Genomic DNA, 16,176 nt, shown 5'->3' with positions numbered 1-16,176 from the left:
CACAATACATCAGGTGTCCGAAAAGTACAACTTTACCCAAGTACTCATTTGTACTAAGCATCGATTGGTACAAATATATTCTCAACAAGTAATATTTGTATAAAGGCTCTGTCAAGAACGTTTTTGCAAGGTCAGCGAACAAAGTAACTTTGAGGAGGTTGAACATTTCACAGTCAACCTCTTACTACCAGATATTTTCAGTAGTGAAAATCTTGAACATTACTACACAGATATGAAAGTGCTAGGATTTGAAGCCGAGTCTCTAAGGTAGGTACACTATCACTGTATCATCAGAGGCTGGATGTAGCCAGTTAGCCTATTCCCTACTTCCCCTTGAGCAACTTGCTCAGGTTCTACCTGAGCGGAGCCACTTCCTATCACTGAGCCTACTCCACCAGGTGAGAGTAGGAGACAGGTGCCCTCTTGCACATGCTCAGTTCCGTGTTTGCCGCGGCGGCCTTTCCAGACGGCGCATGCCCAGAGAGGACTGGATGTTCCTTATTTATGGGGGAGGTGATTCGCGCGCCTGCCCAGTGCAGGACGGATTGTGTTGGAGCAGTGTGCGCATGCGTAGTGCCGCGCGGTCCGGGTTCCACACTCACCTGGTTCCGCGCGCTGCCCGTCCGGGCTTTCGGGGATAGGTTCATTCCGACAGCCCGGGGTCGCGCGCTCTCAGTGCACTGCCTCCCGTGGCGTAGCAGTAGCTGTAGCTGCAAGTGTCGGTCAGTCCGGTCTTTCCAGCAGCCGGGGTGGGTGAGACAGACTGAGGAACACCAACCCCGGCGAAGATGATGAGGTTTCTGCGGAGGACGTTTGGGCGCCGCTCTGTCCGCCGCTACACGGATGAGCGGGATGGTGGAAGAGGAGGCGGGAGCGCCGCAGTTCGGGACCTGGGCACTGTTGCTGGCGCTGGGGTTCGGTCTTCCACACCTGTTCCCAGTGGCACCATGGTACACATCCCTGCAGCAGGCAACAGCAAGTCGATCCTGACCTGCAAAGTGCAGCTTTTGGATGGTACAGACGTCAGTGTGGAACTGCCGGTGAGTTTGCAGAATGCCTACTGATCCACCTGTACCAAGTTAGAAATGTGCCTAGTTAAACTCGTACCCACCTAGAAGTGTGTGCAGTTTGAAACTGGACATCCATCTGTCTGGGCCGAGAATGAGCTGAGATCTATGCCTTGGTTGAAGTGAAAGCTCATACACAGGATAACTCATTCGTCCCTATATCTTATGTTTGAGGACCTGTATTGTTTAGAGTTGGTTTCTTTTATGTGTCTTTGCTCTCGATTGTTTACACCACTTGTGCGATTGTGCTTGAATTCTGCGAACATCATATTTAAGAAACGTAGGTGAACACTTCGGGGAGCGAGCAGTTTCTCGGTGAACTGATGGGTAAAGATAGTTCAAGCAGGAAGACAGAGGACAAGCACGACTATCTCTTGCTTTGAATCATGTTTATCTATTCCATGCTGCGCTGTTTGATCGTTAGATCTAACTACGGTCACGCTTCCCTTTCATTTTGCCCACTTTATAAAATCAGTTTCATGGAAACGTAAATGTACTAGGAAAATATTTGTGCGTGTCGATAGCCTGTGGGGAAGAACGTAAATAAATCTGCACATGCATCGAATAGTATAAAACTGGACAGCAAGCAAGAATAAACAGTGAAAGAGAGACTGCCATGAGGTTTGTAAGCTAAGAATGCCGCTTAAGTGAATAAATCTAATCATAAGTAGGATGTATTTCTCATTCACATTTTATGTACAGCGTCTGAATTACCGATCTTCGCTTTCACAGCCAAAATAAGTGTACATAGAGTGGAATTTTTTTTAAAGTCTCGAACCAGTGATCAATTTTAGGTTTAAAGTTCAGGGATGGCTGTAAAGTGATGTTAGTAGAGTCTTCACTGTGTAAATAAGGTACAACAGAACCGCACACGGAAGTTGACTGTGATGGACATAAAAGAGGCTTGACCGAAACTGCCTGTCAATTAGTTTCAGTGAGCTGCGATGATGAGTTATCAATTTCACATTTGATCAGTCTGTTGCTGAGTTATAAACCTACGACGAGCGAACGCGGCACCAACATGTCGTATTACTTCGATGTTTATTGTGCCGCTTTTGTGTGTTGTTTTCCTGCTTTGATTTTTCGAAGTGATTTGTTTCTGGCTCTTCGGGAATCGGTGACGTGAAAAATTGTGCCGATGAAAATTAATCGTCTCCAGAATTACTTTGTCCACATTGTACATTGATTCGCAACGATTTTTCAATCGCAAAATGTGTCTGAGGCTCTATCCCTAAAATAAGCCTGTGTTCGTTGAACTAAACGTGGGTGGGGTAAGAAGCAGGTTTATTGTCTTTGTTTATATTTCTCAAACCAATCTTCTGTGGAAACACCCCAATATTTTAACTCTTTAGTTACTGGTCGCGTCGCTGATATCTGGGTAGAGAATGCAATTGCTGAATGTGAGCGGGAGGCTATCTGATTTCATGCGGGTTCCACTTGATAATTTCAGACAATTTCACTGTTTGGTCGATTTTGAACCTAGTGTCCAGGGGGAGGGATGAATTGATCACTGGTCATAATTATTGGCTCCAGTAAAACCTGCTAATAACTTTCAACATTTGAAATAACAAATTATCAAACCAAGACCAATTGTTTATATAAAATAAAAAGTTCTCTCCATAGTAAGTGGAGAACATTTGACTAGAGTTAACCCCTTGGATTTGTTAGAAATTTGTGCACTTGAGTGGCTGAATATGAGGAAGATGCAATGTTTTCACTTAATTGTGATCAGAAGTTGAAACTAGGATAACTAGATCTAGTAATGAGCTAGTTTAATTGATTTAAGAATTTAACAATAAATGCATTGATCTCCCAGCCATCATAATGTGATATACTTCACTGATTAGTTTCTCTTGGCCAAATCTGATAAGGTTACTAAGTTTCCAGGCTTTCATGCTGCGAACTTGAACAAATGAGACAGACTGATGATTGCAAACTAGTCAAGACTGTTTTGGTAAAACAAGCGAATGGTGGAAGGCATCGAACAAAAAAATTTAACTCCATGTGGACCATTGTATATTCCTAAAGAGCAAGAGCTCTGCTTCCAGCTAAGATCAAGAAAAAGCAGTGAGAAATAGCCATGGGAAGAGCACAAAATTACAAATACTAGTGATCTGACAGAGATAAAGCACAGCAAAGGAATTGCAAATAAAAAGAAGGAATGAACAATTGTCTTGTGCTAGTCTTCACAGAGAGAATAATCTGACTGTCCTGAGAAATAAATTGTGAAACAAAAGTGATGTAACACATTTGAGACAAAAAATGGTATTAGCAAATATAATGACATTAAAGACCAAAAGATCCTGAGGATCTCATGGTTTCCACGCCAGCATTTGAAGGAAATGAGTGATAAAATTGCAAGTTCTTTACCAGAATCTTCCAAAGTGTGGGGAAAGTTGCAATTCCATTTTTTTTTAAAAAGGTGTATGTATGAGAGAGAGAGAAACCCAAGAAATTATAGCCTCTCATTTACTGTAGGGAAATTATTGAACACTATAATTGAGGGCAGAGTGACTTGGAGGAAACTGAACAGATATGAGACAGCCAACATAGTGTAAAGGGAGGGCACATTTAATTAACCTCCTTTGGATTTTGTTTGAGGAAGGAATCATAGTTGTAAAATGCATAAAGGAATGTCTGTGGATGCATTTTACATGCATGTCAGAAGGCATTCAGTCAGGTTCCACATGAGATTGCTCATTAAATTAAAATTGAAGGCAGCTTATTCATTTGATTGAGGTAAGTTGTGTGATAGTAGATAGAAAGCAGGGCTAATGGTTATATACTCAAATTTGGGGAAAAAATGACTATTGGTGTCCCATTGGACTATTGGTTGGAGGGGATCCAATCTAAATGATCATGCTGCATAATAATCTGCTCTGTATAAAAATGATTTTAATACTTTCAAGAAAATTAGTAATTCGTTGGAGTTACACTTTGAGGATATAGACAGTAACTAAACAGATCAGAAAAGGCAGAGAAAGACAATAAATGTGATTGCACAAGCATTCTAGTGCATGCCAATGGAACTGCTTTTCATATGGTTAAACATTATGTATGCCATTCACAGGCAATCAGTTCACAGATTGCATCCAATACAAACAGCCATTGGTCAAATCAGTGTTACAGTATTGCACCATGTTTAGATTCCATATGCTCAATGCAGATTTCTGTTTTAATTGAATAGTCCCATAAACAGATATATATTCTCTCCCATTCTTTTATGGAGCACTGACATGAATGCAGTGCTCTTTGGAATATTTTACTGTGCAAACTTGACCTGTGCAAACTGTTGAATTTTTCATTACTATTTAATCATACAAGAAATTTTCAGTATTGCATCATGGTATAAGATTTAAGCAAGTTTTACCGACTGTCAGAAGCACACCAACAAGAGATTAAATAAACAGAAAATGCTGAAAATACCTAACAGGCCAGGCAGCATTATGACACTTGCCAACTACTGGATTTGAAATTGAATGCACTTGAGTATCACAGCAGTTGACATTCTGCTAAAAGAGGATCTGATACCACAGGAAATCCATGGCAACTGAGGTGCTCATCACTTTGCAGAATGCCAAGTATTTGGGAACATTAAGGTGGACATCTTTTTGTTATTTGTGTGGGATAAACATAAACTGCTATTTTATTCCGAGGATTAGGCAGTATTTTCTTTCTCTCTCTTTTCATTGTCCCCTTGTGAATTTCTGTCTTGTCTGCAGAAGAGAATATTTTGGTCCCATTTTTGAGAGTCATGAAATTAAGTACTGTGGTGTATAATGTTACAAAGAGATGCTGATAGATTAAGTGATAACAGATGGATTTCTGTGTAGATAAGTGTGAGATCATCTACGTTGGATCAAAAGTGGATTTAGAGTCATAGAGATGTACAGCATGGATACAGATCCTTTGGTCCAACCCTTCCATGCCAACCAGTTATCCCAACCCAATCTAGTCCCACCTGCCAGCACCCAGCCCATATCCCTCCAAACCCTTCCTATTCCTACACCCATCCAAACGTCTCTTAAATGTTGCAATTATATTAGCCTCTTCCACTTCCTCTGGCAGCTCATTCCATACATGTACCACCCTCTGTGTGAAAAAGTTGCCCCTTGGATCTCTTTTATATCTTCCCCTCTCACCCTAAACCTATGCCCTCTAGTTCTGGACTCCCTGACCCCAGGGAAAAGTTTGCCTATTTACCCTATCCTTGCCCATCATAATTTTGTAAACCTCGATAAGGTCACCCCTCAGCCTCCGCTCCAGGGAAACAGCCCCAGCCTGTTCAGCCTTTCCCTATAATTCAAATCCTCCAACCCTGGAAACATCCTTGTAAATCCTTTCTGAACCCTTTCAAGTCTCACAATATCTTTCTGATAGGAAGGAGACCAGAATTGCATGCAATATTCCAACAGTGGCCTAACCAATGTCCTGTACAACCGCAACATTACCTCCCAACTCCTGTACTCAATACTCTGACCAATAAAGGAAAGCATACCAAACTCCTTTTTCACTATCCTATCTACCTGCGACTCCACGTTCAAGGAGCTATGAACTTGAACTCCAAGGTCTCTGTTCAGCAACACTCCCTAGGACCTTACCATTAAGCGTATAAGTCCTGCTCTGATTTCCTTTCCCAAAATGTAGCACCTCGCATTTATCTGAATTAAACTCCATCTGCCACTTCTCAGCCCATTGGCCCATCTGGTCAAGATCCTGTTGTAATCTGAGGTAATCCTCTTCACTGTCCACTACACCTCCAATTTTGATGTCATCTGCAAACTTACTTACTGAACCTCTTGTGCTTGCATCCAAATCATTTATGTAAATGACAAAAAGTAGAGGGCCCAGCACCGATCCTTGTGGCACTCCACTGGTCACAGGCGTCCAGTCTGAAAAACAACCCTCCACTACCACCCTCTGTCTTCTACCTCTGAGCCAGTTCTGTATCCAAATGGCTAGTTCTCCCTGTATTCCAAGAGATCTAACCTTGCTAATCAGTTTTGGGAGGCCCAAAATCGTGGAGTTCCAAAAAAATGAAGAAATCCATGCACATAGAGTCAGAGTCATAGAGATGTATAGCATGGAAACAGACCCTTCAGTTCAACTCCTCCATACCGACCAGATATTCCAACCCAATCTAGTCCCATCTGCTTGCACCAGCCCATATCCTTCCAAACCCTTCCTATTTATGTACCAATCAAGATGCCTTTATATGTTAGAAATCAGATAACACCAGGTTATAGTCCAACAGGTTTAATTGGAAGCACTAGCTTTCGGAGCACCGTTCCTTCATCAGGTGGTTGTGGAGGACATAATTGTAAGACAGAATTTAAAGCAAAAGTTTAGTGTGATGTAACTGAAATTATGCACTGAAAAATACCTTGATTGTTTGAGTCTTTCATCTGTTAGAATGACCATGATAGTTTCACTTCTTTCTTAGTGAGCGGCACGGTGGCACAGTGGTTAGCACTGCTACCTCACAGCACCAGAGACCTGGGTTCAATTCCTGTCTCAGGTGACTGACTGACTGTGTGGAGTTTGCACATTCTCCCCCTGTCTGTGTGGGTTTGCTCCGGTTTCTTCCCACATTCCAAAAATGTGCAGGTCAGGTGAATTGACCATGCTAAATTGCCCATAGTGTTTGGGGCAGGGGTAAATGTAGGGAAATGGGTCTGGGTGGGTTGTGCTTCGGGTCGGTGTGGGCTTGTTGGGCCATTTCCACACTGTGTAAGTAATCTAGTGTAATATGTAAATCACAAAACCTTTTTATAAAAGTTACATTCTCAGGTTAACTGTAACAATTGGTGTTAGCCAGATAGTATGTTGAAGGTGTTAGCCTCCTGTGTTCCCTGTCTGTGCCATAATGTTTAGACTGATTCTAACCTAAAAAAGTGAGTTAATGGAGTCTTACATGGATTCATGCAGTTTTTGAGCAAAGTACAATGTAACTCTGCAAATACAAATTCACCTCACAAACGTATATGCATGTGTGTGCATGTGGGTTTTTTGTGTGTATGTCTGTCTGCCTGGGTTGGGTGTCTCTGTGTGTGTCTCTGTGTGTGTCTCTGTGTGTGTGTGTGGTCACCTGTAGTGTGACATGAGCCCGAGGCCCATCCTATGGGTACGGAACTGCTTGGCCACTTTTCGCTGCTGCTTGTCCTGAATTCTACCTTGGAGGTTGGTCACCCGAAGGTCTGAGGTAGAATGTCCTGGACCGCTGAAGTGTTCCCCAACTGGGAGGGAACACTCCTGAGGGAACACTGATTGTTGTGCGGTGCCCATTCATCCATTGCAGAGCTTTTGCTCGGTTTCCCCAATGAACCATGCCTCAGGGCATCCTTGCCTGCAACGTATAAGATATTCAACTGTATGACTCTCCACCACTTCCTCTGGCAGCTCATTCCACACATGCACTGCCCTTTGCATGGAAAAGTTGCCCCTTAGGTGTTTTTCATCTTTCCTCTTTCACCCTAAACCTATGCCCTCTAGTTCTGGACTCCCCTGTCCCAGGGAAAAGACCTTGTCTATTTGCCCTATCCATGCCCCTCATAATTTTATAAACCTTTATACGGTCAGCCCAAAGTCTCCGACGCTCCAGGGAAAAAAGCCCCAACCTACTCAACCTCTCCCTATAGCTCAAATCCTCCAACCCTGGCAACATCCTTGTAAATCTTTTCTGAACCCTTTCAAGTTTCACAACATCCTTCCAACTCCTGTACTCGATACTCTGACCAATAAAGGAAAGCATACCAAACGTGTCTTCACTGACCTATCTACCTGCAACTCTACTTTCAAGAAGCTATGAATCTGCACTCCAAGGTCTCTTTGCTCAGCAACACTCTCTAGGACCTTACCATTAAGTGTAGAAGTCCTGCAAAGATTTGCTTTCCCAAAATGCAGCATCTTTATCTAAATTAAACTCCAACTGCTGCTCCTCAGCCCATTGACGCATCTGATCAAGATCCCTTTATAATCTGAGGTAACCTTCTTCACTGTCCATTACGCCTCCAATTTTGGTGTCATCTGCAAACTTACCAAATATACCTCTAATGCTCACATCCAAATTCATTTATATAAATTACAAAATGTAGTGGACCCAGCGTCGATCTTTGTGGCACTCCACTGGTCACATGTCTCCAGTCTGAAAAAACAACCTCCACCACCACTCTCCTGTCTTCTCCCTTTGAGCCAGTTCTGTATCCAAATGGCTAGTTCTCCCTGTATTCCATGAGATCTAACCTAGCTAACCAGTCTCCGATGGGGAACCTTGTCGAACGCCTTACTGAAGTCCATATAGATCGTGTCTACTGCTCTGCCCTCATCAATCCTCTTTGTTACTTCAAAAAAACTCAATCAAGTTTGTGAGACATGATTTCCCACACACACAACCATGCTGACTATCCCTAATCAGTCCTTGCCTTTCCAAATACATGTAAATCCTGTCTCTCAGCATTCCCTCCAACAACTTGCTCACCACTGATGTTGGGCTCACCAGTCTCTCGTTCCCTGGCTTGTCCTTACTACCTTTCTTAAACAGTGGTACCACGTTAGCCAACCTCCTGTCTTCCAACACCTCATCTGCGACTATTAATGATACAAACATCTCATCAAGATAGATTGATTAGAAAGTAATAGCCAAGTACAAAACGTACTCAAGAAGAGGTATTGCAATATTTGCTTTTGTAATGAGAGATCTACACAGGAGAGGAAGAGTTTTGCAATTATGTACAATGCTGTCTTTACCATGCAGTTCTGGGCACTGCATTTTAGAAAAAAATACATTTCCTTTGGAAGGAGTGCAGTGCAAATTCATGAGAATGCTTTTAGCATTAGGTTGTGAAAACAATTGTATAGGCTAGACATGATTTTTAAAAATTCATTTTTAGGACTTGGGCATGGCTGGGTAGCCAGGATTTATTACCTATTCCTAACAGCCCTTGAGAAGGTGCTGATGAGTTGCCTTTTTAAACTGCTGTAGTTTGTATACTGTAGGCTGACTCATTATGTCGTTGGAGAGAGGAAATTCCATGAGTTGACCCAGTGACCTTGAAGAAACAGTGAAATATTTCCAAGTCAGGATGATTAGTGGCTTGGAGTGGAACTTGCAGATCGTGGTGTTTTCATGTATCTGCTGCTCTTGGCCTTCTAGATGGAAATGGTCATGGGTTTGGGAAGTGTTGATAAAGATCTTTGAATTTCTGCAGTACGTCTTGCATATGGTACACAATACTGCTCTGGTTTGTTTTTGGGAGGGGGAAGCAGGTAGAGGGAGGATTGTTGTTGTGTGGGGGGAGGTAGTGGTGATGGTGTTGGTGGTGGAAGTGGTGCTTCTGGCTGTAATGCGAATCAAGCAGCTGCTTTGTCCTTAATGCTGTCAACTTCTTGTGTTGTTAGAGCTGCAGCCATCTGGGCAAGTGAGGAGCCATCACACTTCTCACTTGTGCCTTGCTGATGGTGGACATACTTTGGGAATCAGGTAAGTCACTCAGTGTGTCATTCCTAGCCTCTGAGCCCTTGTAGCCACTGTTTTTATGTGGCAAGTCCAGTTGAGTTTCTGGTCAATGTAACCCCCAGGATGTAAGTAGTGGGGGATTCAGTGATAACACCTTTTTGAATGTCAAGGGACGATGGTTAGGTTGTCTCATACTGGAGGTTGTCATTGCCTAGCATTTGTGTGGAGTGAATGTTACTTGCTACTTGTCAGCCCAAGCTTGGATATTGTCCAGATTTTGTTGCATTTGAACATTGCATTTATATCTGAGGAGGCATATGTGGTGCTGAACATTGAAATCATCAGCGAACGTCCTCAATTCTGACCTAATGGTGGAGGGAAAATCATTGGGGAAGTAGCTGAAGATATTTAGGGCTAGGACACCACCCTAAGGTACTTCTGCTGAGATGACTGACCTCCAACAACCATAACCATCTTCCTGTGTGCCAGATGCGACTTCAACCAGTGGAGATTTTACCTGATTCTTATTGTTGCCAGTTTTGCAAGGGCTCTTTGAAGCCGAACTCAATTGAATGCAGCCTTATTGTGGACGGCTGAAATTGTCACCTCAGCCCTGGAATTCTGCTCTATTTTCCATGTTTCAACCAAAGCTGCAATGAGGTCAGGAGCTGAATGGCCCTGGTGAACCCAAACTGGGTATCACTGAGCATGTGCTGCTTGATAGTACTGTTGATGACACCTTTCATCGCTTTACTGATGATTGAGTGTAGACTAATGGTTCAGTAATTGCCTAGGTTGGATTTTGTCCTGCTTTTTTGGGGGGGGGCATACCTTGGCAATTTTCCACATTTTGTTAGCTAGATGCTAGTGTTGTAAATGTACTTGAACAATTTGGCTAGAGGAGCAGCAAGTTCTGGGGCGCAATCTTTCCGTACTTGGTATGCAATAAAGGTTATTGGTGATTTGAGGAGGATCGGTAATACTTTAAAATGAGTTTATGTGGTTAGATAGATGGGACTGTTTTCCAGTAATGGAAAATTTTAGCACGCAAGTAGCTTTTAAAATTCAACGGCAAGGCATGTAGAGGCAAAGTTCTTGATACCAAAGATGCTGAAAGTGAACCCACAACAGTCAGCAAGTGGTAGCTCAATTAATAATAAAAAATGTTTGTTTGCTTGCTAGCCTGGGACTTAAGATGTGGAGCTAAGGCAACTGATGGAGTTGCAATACAGGTCAGCCATGGTCATCTTGAATGATACAAAAGCCCAAAGATAGGATGCCATTCTTGTACCTATTGGTATTTCATTGACTCTCACGTGATAATCCCTATTTGCTATTTCTTGCTACTGAACCACTTAGTGTTCTGCAGAGTAGTTGTTCTGGTTTGTTTTCTATTGATTTTAGTATCAAGATTATGGTGTGATTGATGCCATTGTGCCCGTGATAATGGGCCAGTCTTATGAAGTACTTAAAACTTTCTTTTGAGATCCCTGCTATTCCTAGTCAGTGTTTTTGCAGTGGTTACCTACTTTTTAAATATCAACATCACAATGGTGCTGCTCTACTTGCAAAAATGGTTTGACAGTGGAAACTTTTTACTGAAAAATAGCGTTCAGGAAATATGTTCTGTTCTTCAGTGCATTTTATTGGAAGAGGAAAGGAAAAAATAATAGCAAATTCTGAGAATGTATATTTTGTTATAAATATTCCTGGAATATTCATTACAGTTGAAAACTTTTGGAATTTGTTTCTAGAGTGTTGTGTTATGCCTTTCTTGCCATGTTTTGCTACATAGAATTATCACACAGTCCTTGCACAGAAGGAAACCATATGGCTATTGTGCCTGTTCCAGCTTTCTCATCTGTGGTGCCTATTCTAATGCCATTTCACTGTGCTTTTATTGTAACCTTTTGATATTTTCATCAAGTGTTTATCTAGTTGTCTCTTAAATGTGGTAATTGATGTAGCTTTAATAGAATCCAAACTCAGCTGTGCCACTAGGGTGAAATGCCAAACATGTCTCCATGCAAGGGAAGGAAAATTTAGGTTGGTCATCTTCCACCCTGATGCAGTTTGACTATTCAAGAGGCATACTGAAGGTTGCATTGTGTTGGAATTGCTTTGTTCTTTTTCCCTCCAAAGTGAAATCACTTGGTCTGTATCTGGGGTGAAAGCATGAAATTTGAAAAGCAAAACTGCTCATCAGATGTTAAGTAAAATGATATGAACAGGCTTATTTTATAGGTTTTAGAACTTTACATTTAATTGTGAATTGGATTCTTTAATAGCAGTGAACAAGTAATACATTTATTGTAAGCGATACATTATTCAATGCATTACAAAGTTGAAGCAGGTATGAGTGCTTTCAATATATAGCATACTTATTACTGTAATTTCCAAAGGATTGTAGCCAACTCATTGCAAGTTCTTGTTAGCTATAATGTGGATTGTAAATTGTAGATTGCTTATTTTCCTTGCAATCTGTAGTATATGACCTAAATATTGTTTTTGTATTTAGAAAAATGATGAAAATTGTTTTGATAACCCATACTTGCAGGTTGGGTGTTCGTTTTTTTAGAAGTAGCACACAATTGCTGTGAACCACTCATTTAACTGTCCTTTTTGGATTGATCCATACAGTATAAATCCTAATTGAAATTTGGAAATGAAGAAAATGTCAATTTATGCAGGTTATTGATCATGCAGGTAAATTAGCAACATGATGGTTCCATTGTATAATTGGATGTTAATTGTTGCTGCCATTTAAATTATAAGCTATCAATATGCTTAAGAGCTAACAAGTTAGTTGGTGGATCACTCAGTTTTGGTTCTGTAACATTGCTACTAGTAACCACGTTTCCCTTTAGTATTGCTCCTGGTATTTTAAAAAATGCATGACGGATTGAGGTTTCAGTTCAGCTAGTTTTCCAGCTTTGCAGTTATGCACTGTCAGACCTAATGTGTTTTGAACAAATGTCACTGCTGTTTCAAAAGACCATAAAATCATTCATCTGTAAAGAAAGTAGGCTTGATGTTACAAGATGCATAAAAAAAGTCACATCTTGTCTTATAATGTAGAACTTGGCTGTTTTTATATCTGCATCAACATTGTTATTTTCAACAGCACATATGAACTGATAAAATCAAGTAAGAGTGAAAGGGTTTGAACTAGTTGCTATCACAGATATGTCGTTGCAAAGGGACTAAGATTGGGAACCAAATATTTCTGAATGCTTTTTTTTTTGGAGAAGTTGAACAGTAGCTTGGAGTTTTGTAGGAGGGGGACAGTGGTGGAATGAAATTGGTGTTGTGATGGCTGTGCCACACTCATTTACCAGTGAAGATGAGCTATGTAGTAGGGAGAAAGGATTTTAGTTTCGAAAATCAAGTAATAGAATAAAAAGCAAAATCATAAATTGCTGGAAAAGTTCAGGTCTGGCAGCATCTGTGGAGAGAAAGAGTTAACATTTCAGTTCCAGTAACCCTTTTTCAGAAAAAGAAATAGAATAAGTTTGGGTGGAGCTGAGAGAGAATCAGAAATCAGTGTGTATAAGTCACTAAAGAAAATTGGTTGTATCAGGCACTGCATAAATAATATTGCATGTAGCAAGGATTAGCAGTGCAGGTATCAAGGGTAATATCGTAATAATGAAAGACTTTACTTTTCACATTGATTTAAAAAGTCTGTGTTTCAGTAAGGAGGAGAAGCTCAAAATATAAATTGGCCTTCTAGATCATGATGTTGAGGAACCCACTTGGGATTAGTTTGTTTATGATCTAATATTGTGCAGTGGTAAAGGGGGTTCCAGGGATAGTGTTCATAAAATGTTTAAGTCAGGAGTGGAAGCAGGAAACAGAAGGTACAAACAAATCTTTTTGGAAATATTGATAAACTAAAAGTCAAGTGAGAATGATAGACTTAAAAATGATTATTGGTAAAGAAATAATACAGGAGAAATTTTGGGTCTGAAAGTTCACAGATACCCTGGATCCATCAACGTGCATCTTAATGTTTTAAAACAGTAAATGCATTGATTCTAATTGTACAGAATTCCCTGTAGTCTTGAATAGTCTCTATAGGTTTGTTTCATTTAAGAAATGAAGTTGGAAGAAAATTCAACTGTACGTCAGTGTATTATCAGTAGAGAAAGTGTTGGAATCTATACTTAGGAATGTGGTTACCAGATACTTACAAAATCATGATTTTGAGTTAACCCTGGTTTCTGACAGTGAAATAACTGACAGATGTTTAGGTTTTTGAGGGTGTAATTTATTGGGTATACTCAACCTGGTTGGCCAAAATATATCAACTGTAAGCCCTTCTAACTTTACTTTGGCAGGCTGTAAGAACAGAAGAATGTCCTTGGCCAGGGTTAAAAAGGAGTGGAAACCCATAGGTCAGCCTTTTTATTATAAAAGCACTAGACTATAAGAGTAAAGAATTACCATTTTATGCAGAGCCTTGTTATGACCACATCTATAGTTTCATGCACAGATTTGATCATTTTTCAAAATGGGATATACTTGTTTGGATATAATGCAGTTTTTGTAGACTGCTTCAATGAAGGAATTGTATAATGAGAACAGGTGGAGTGCACTAGCCCTATATTTCTAAGAACTTAGAAGCATGAAGATAATTTAATTGAAATATATAACATTGTAATAATGTTTAACGCATAGATGTTAGAAAGAATTGCCCTGGTTTCACAATCTAAGAACTAAGCTATAAGGGTGTGGAATGTCCTGCCTGCAACAATAGTGGACACGCCAACATTAAGGGCATTTAAATGGTCATTTGGATAATCTTATGGATGATAATGAAATAGTGTAGGTTAGATAGGCTGTAGATTGGTTTCACAGGTTGGCACAACATCGAGGGCCGAAGGACCTGTACTGCGCTGTAATATTCTTCTATGTTCTAACGGGAATCCAGAGTTTCAGAATAAAAGGTTGCCATTTAGTACTCTGGTAAGGACTACTTCACACAGAGCATTGTGGATCTTAGAGTTAATGGTAGTTGTCTTTTCCCTAGGATGGGGGATTTCCAAACCAGGAGGTGCATTTTTATGGTGAGAGGAGAGAGATTTAAAATACAGTAATAGGGGCAAATTCTTTTAAAGTGTGGTGGTATGTAGAATGAACTTTGAGGAAGTGGTGGATGTGGGTACAATTACAATGTTTAAAAGACATTTGGATAAGTACATGAATACAAGAGGCCTGGAGTGATATGGGCCAGGAGCAGGCAAGTGGGATTAGTTTAGTTTGGGATTATGTCCGGCATGGACTGGTTGGACAGAGGAATCTGACTCTGACCCAATGTTAGTTTATTCAAGGCAGTCTCAATACATTTTTTTGGACATCATAGAAATTGAGGAACTTGGAGAAGTTTGGGGTGGTGGAGTTGAAGTAGAAAATCCATCTTGATCTTATTGAATAACTGATCAGGGCTGAAGGCCTGATCTTCAGCCCACTCTCACTAATTATGTATATTTAAGTTCTCATTTTTCAACTGTTTTGAATGCTAAACCCATTTAATGATTTATATTACATTAAAAAATTCAAAGTTTTTACATGAATCAAATCCCCTATCTTTTGATCTTGGAGTAGAATCAAGTCATATGAGTGGATGGATTATATCTGGAAAGCATGTGCTGTTGACAATAGGATACCACCTTGGCCTTTGGAGCTCTGATCTTCATTGTTTTGGCAAGCTTTTAAGATTATTAATAATTATGAATTATTTTATTCCAATTAAAAGTAGACTCAAACCAAACATCAAGTATAGGCCTTCTTTGTTCAGCAGTATAGACCTGTTTGCGAATACAAATTGAAGAAAATTATTTATTGTTACTAAAATTGGAGACTTCAGCATAAATTTATATGATTACCTTTGCCACAGAGTTTTAAACTTTTGCCAAAATGCTATCAATGGCTGCATATGGGATCTGCCATATGCAATAAAATTGGAAATATAGATAACAGTACGGATGTAACAATTATGGTAAACATGAACTGTTGAATGTTGATTTCCATAATCTGATTGTACCTGTGATCTTTCATGGACTAAAATCTTTTTTAAAGAAACATGCAACTATTATGCTGCATTGTCACCTGACCACACGTTGAGACAAGGTTTGGGAGATTCATTGTAAAATAAGCAAAGCTGTCTGTACTGAGATTTACTGTTTCTACATAAGTGTTAAAGCTGGGCAGCTGCATCAGTGTTGACAAATTCATTTCTCCTGTTTTAATTCACGTGTGAATGATAATTTCGCATAATAGGAGTTCAAAGATTTGCCTGCCAGTTAGCCACTTGGAAAAACAATGGAGCTAGACCCAAGAATATACAGAGGAACCTCTACTATTATCCGAAGGACACGGGCGGGGAATATTTCATTCGGATAATCGAATGCCGGGTAACAGTTTAACCAAGCATCAGGACCTTGGAATCTTGTTTGGATAATCTGAAATTTAGTTAATTGAATGTCGGATAATCGAGGTTCCTCTGTACACTAAACTGGCAGCTTTTTTAGTAGCAGAGCAGAGAAAAAGGAATTAGATCTATAAACAAGAACTGAAAGATTTCCCTGTTTTCATAGTCATGTCAGATTGCAGTGCCTGGTGAAAGAAACACATTAAGAAAATAACCAAAAA

The 16,176-nt window shown here is 40.3% G+C and overlaps 1 protein-coding gene across 2 annotated transcripts in view; it reads left to right on the top strand.

Moving 5' to 3' along the window:
- Positions 1-588: 588 nt before the first annotated feature.
- Positions 589-16,176, top strand: part of LOC140480568 (band 4.1-like protein 4B) — a 380,420-nt gene continuing 364,832 nt past the window's right edge. For both annotated transcript variants that reach the window (XM_072575571.1, XM_072575572.1), the window contains exon 1: positions 589-1,040. In XM_072575571.1, the coding sequence (XP_072431672.1) occupies positions 789-1,040 (252 nt within the window). In that variant the 5' untranslated portion in view covers positions 589-788. The remainder of the gene's footprint in view (positions 1,041-16,176) is intronic.

This window comes from Chiloscyllium punctatum, chromosome 8, assembly GCF_047496795.1.
Source record: "Chiloscyllium punctatum isolate Juve2018m chromosome 8, sChiPun1.3, whole genome shotgun sequence".
In the NCBI taxonomy this organism is placed as follows: domain Eukaryota; kingdom Metazoa; phylum Chordata; class Chondrichthyes; order Orectolobiformes; family Hemiscylliidae; genus Chiloscyllium; species Chiloscyllium punctatum.
Note: the sequence above shows the minus strand (reverse complement) of the source record. Positions and strands in the feature narration are given on the sequence as shown.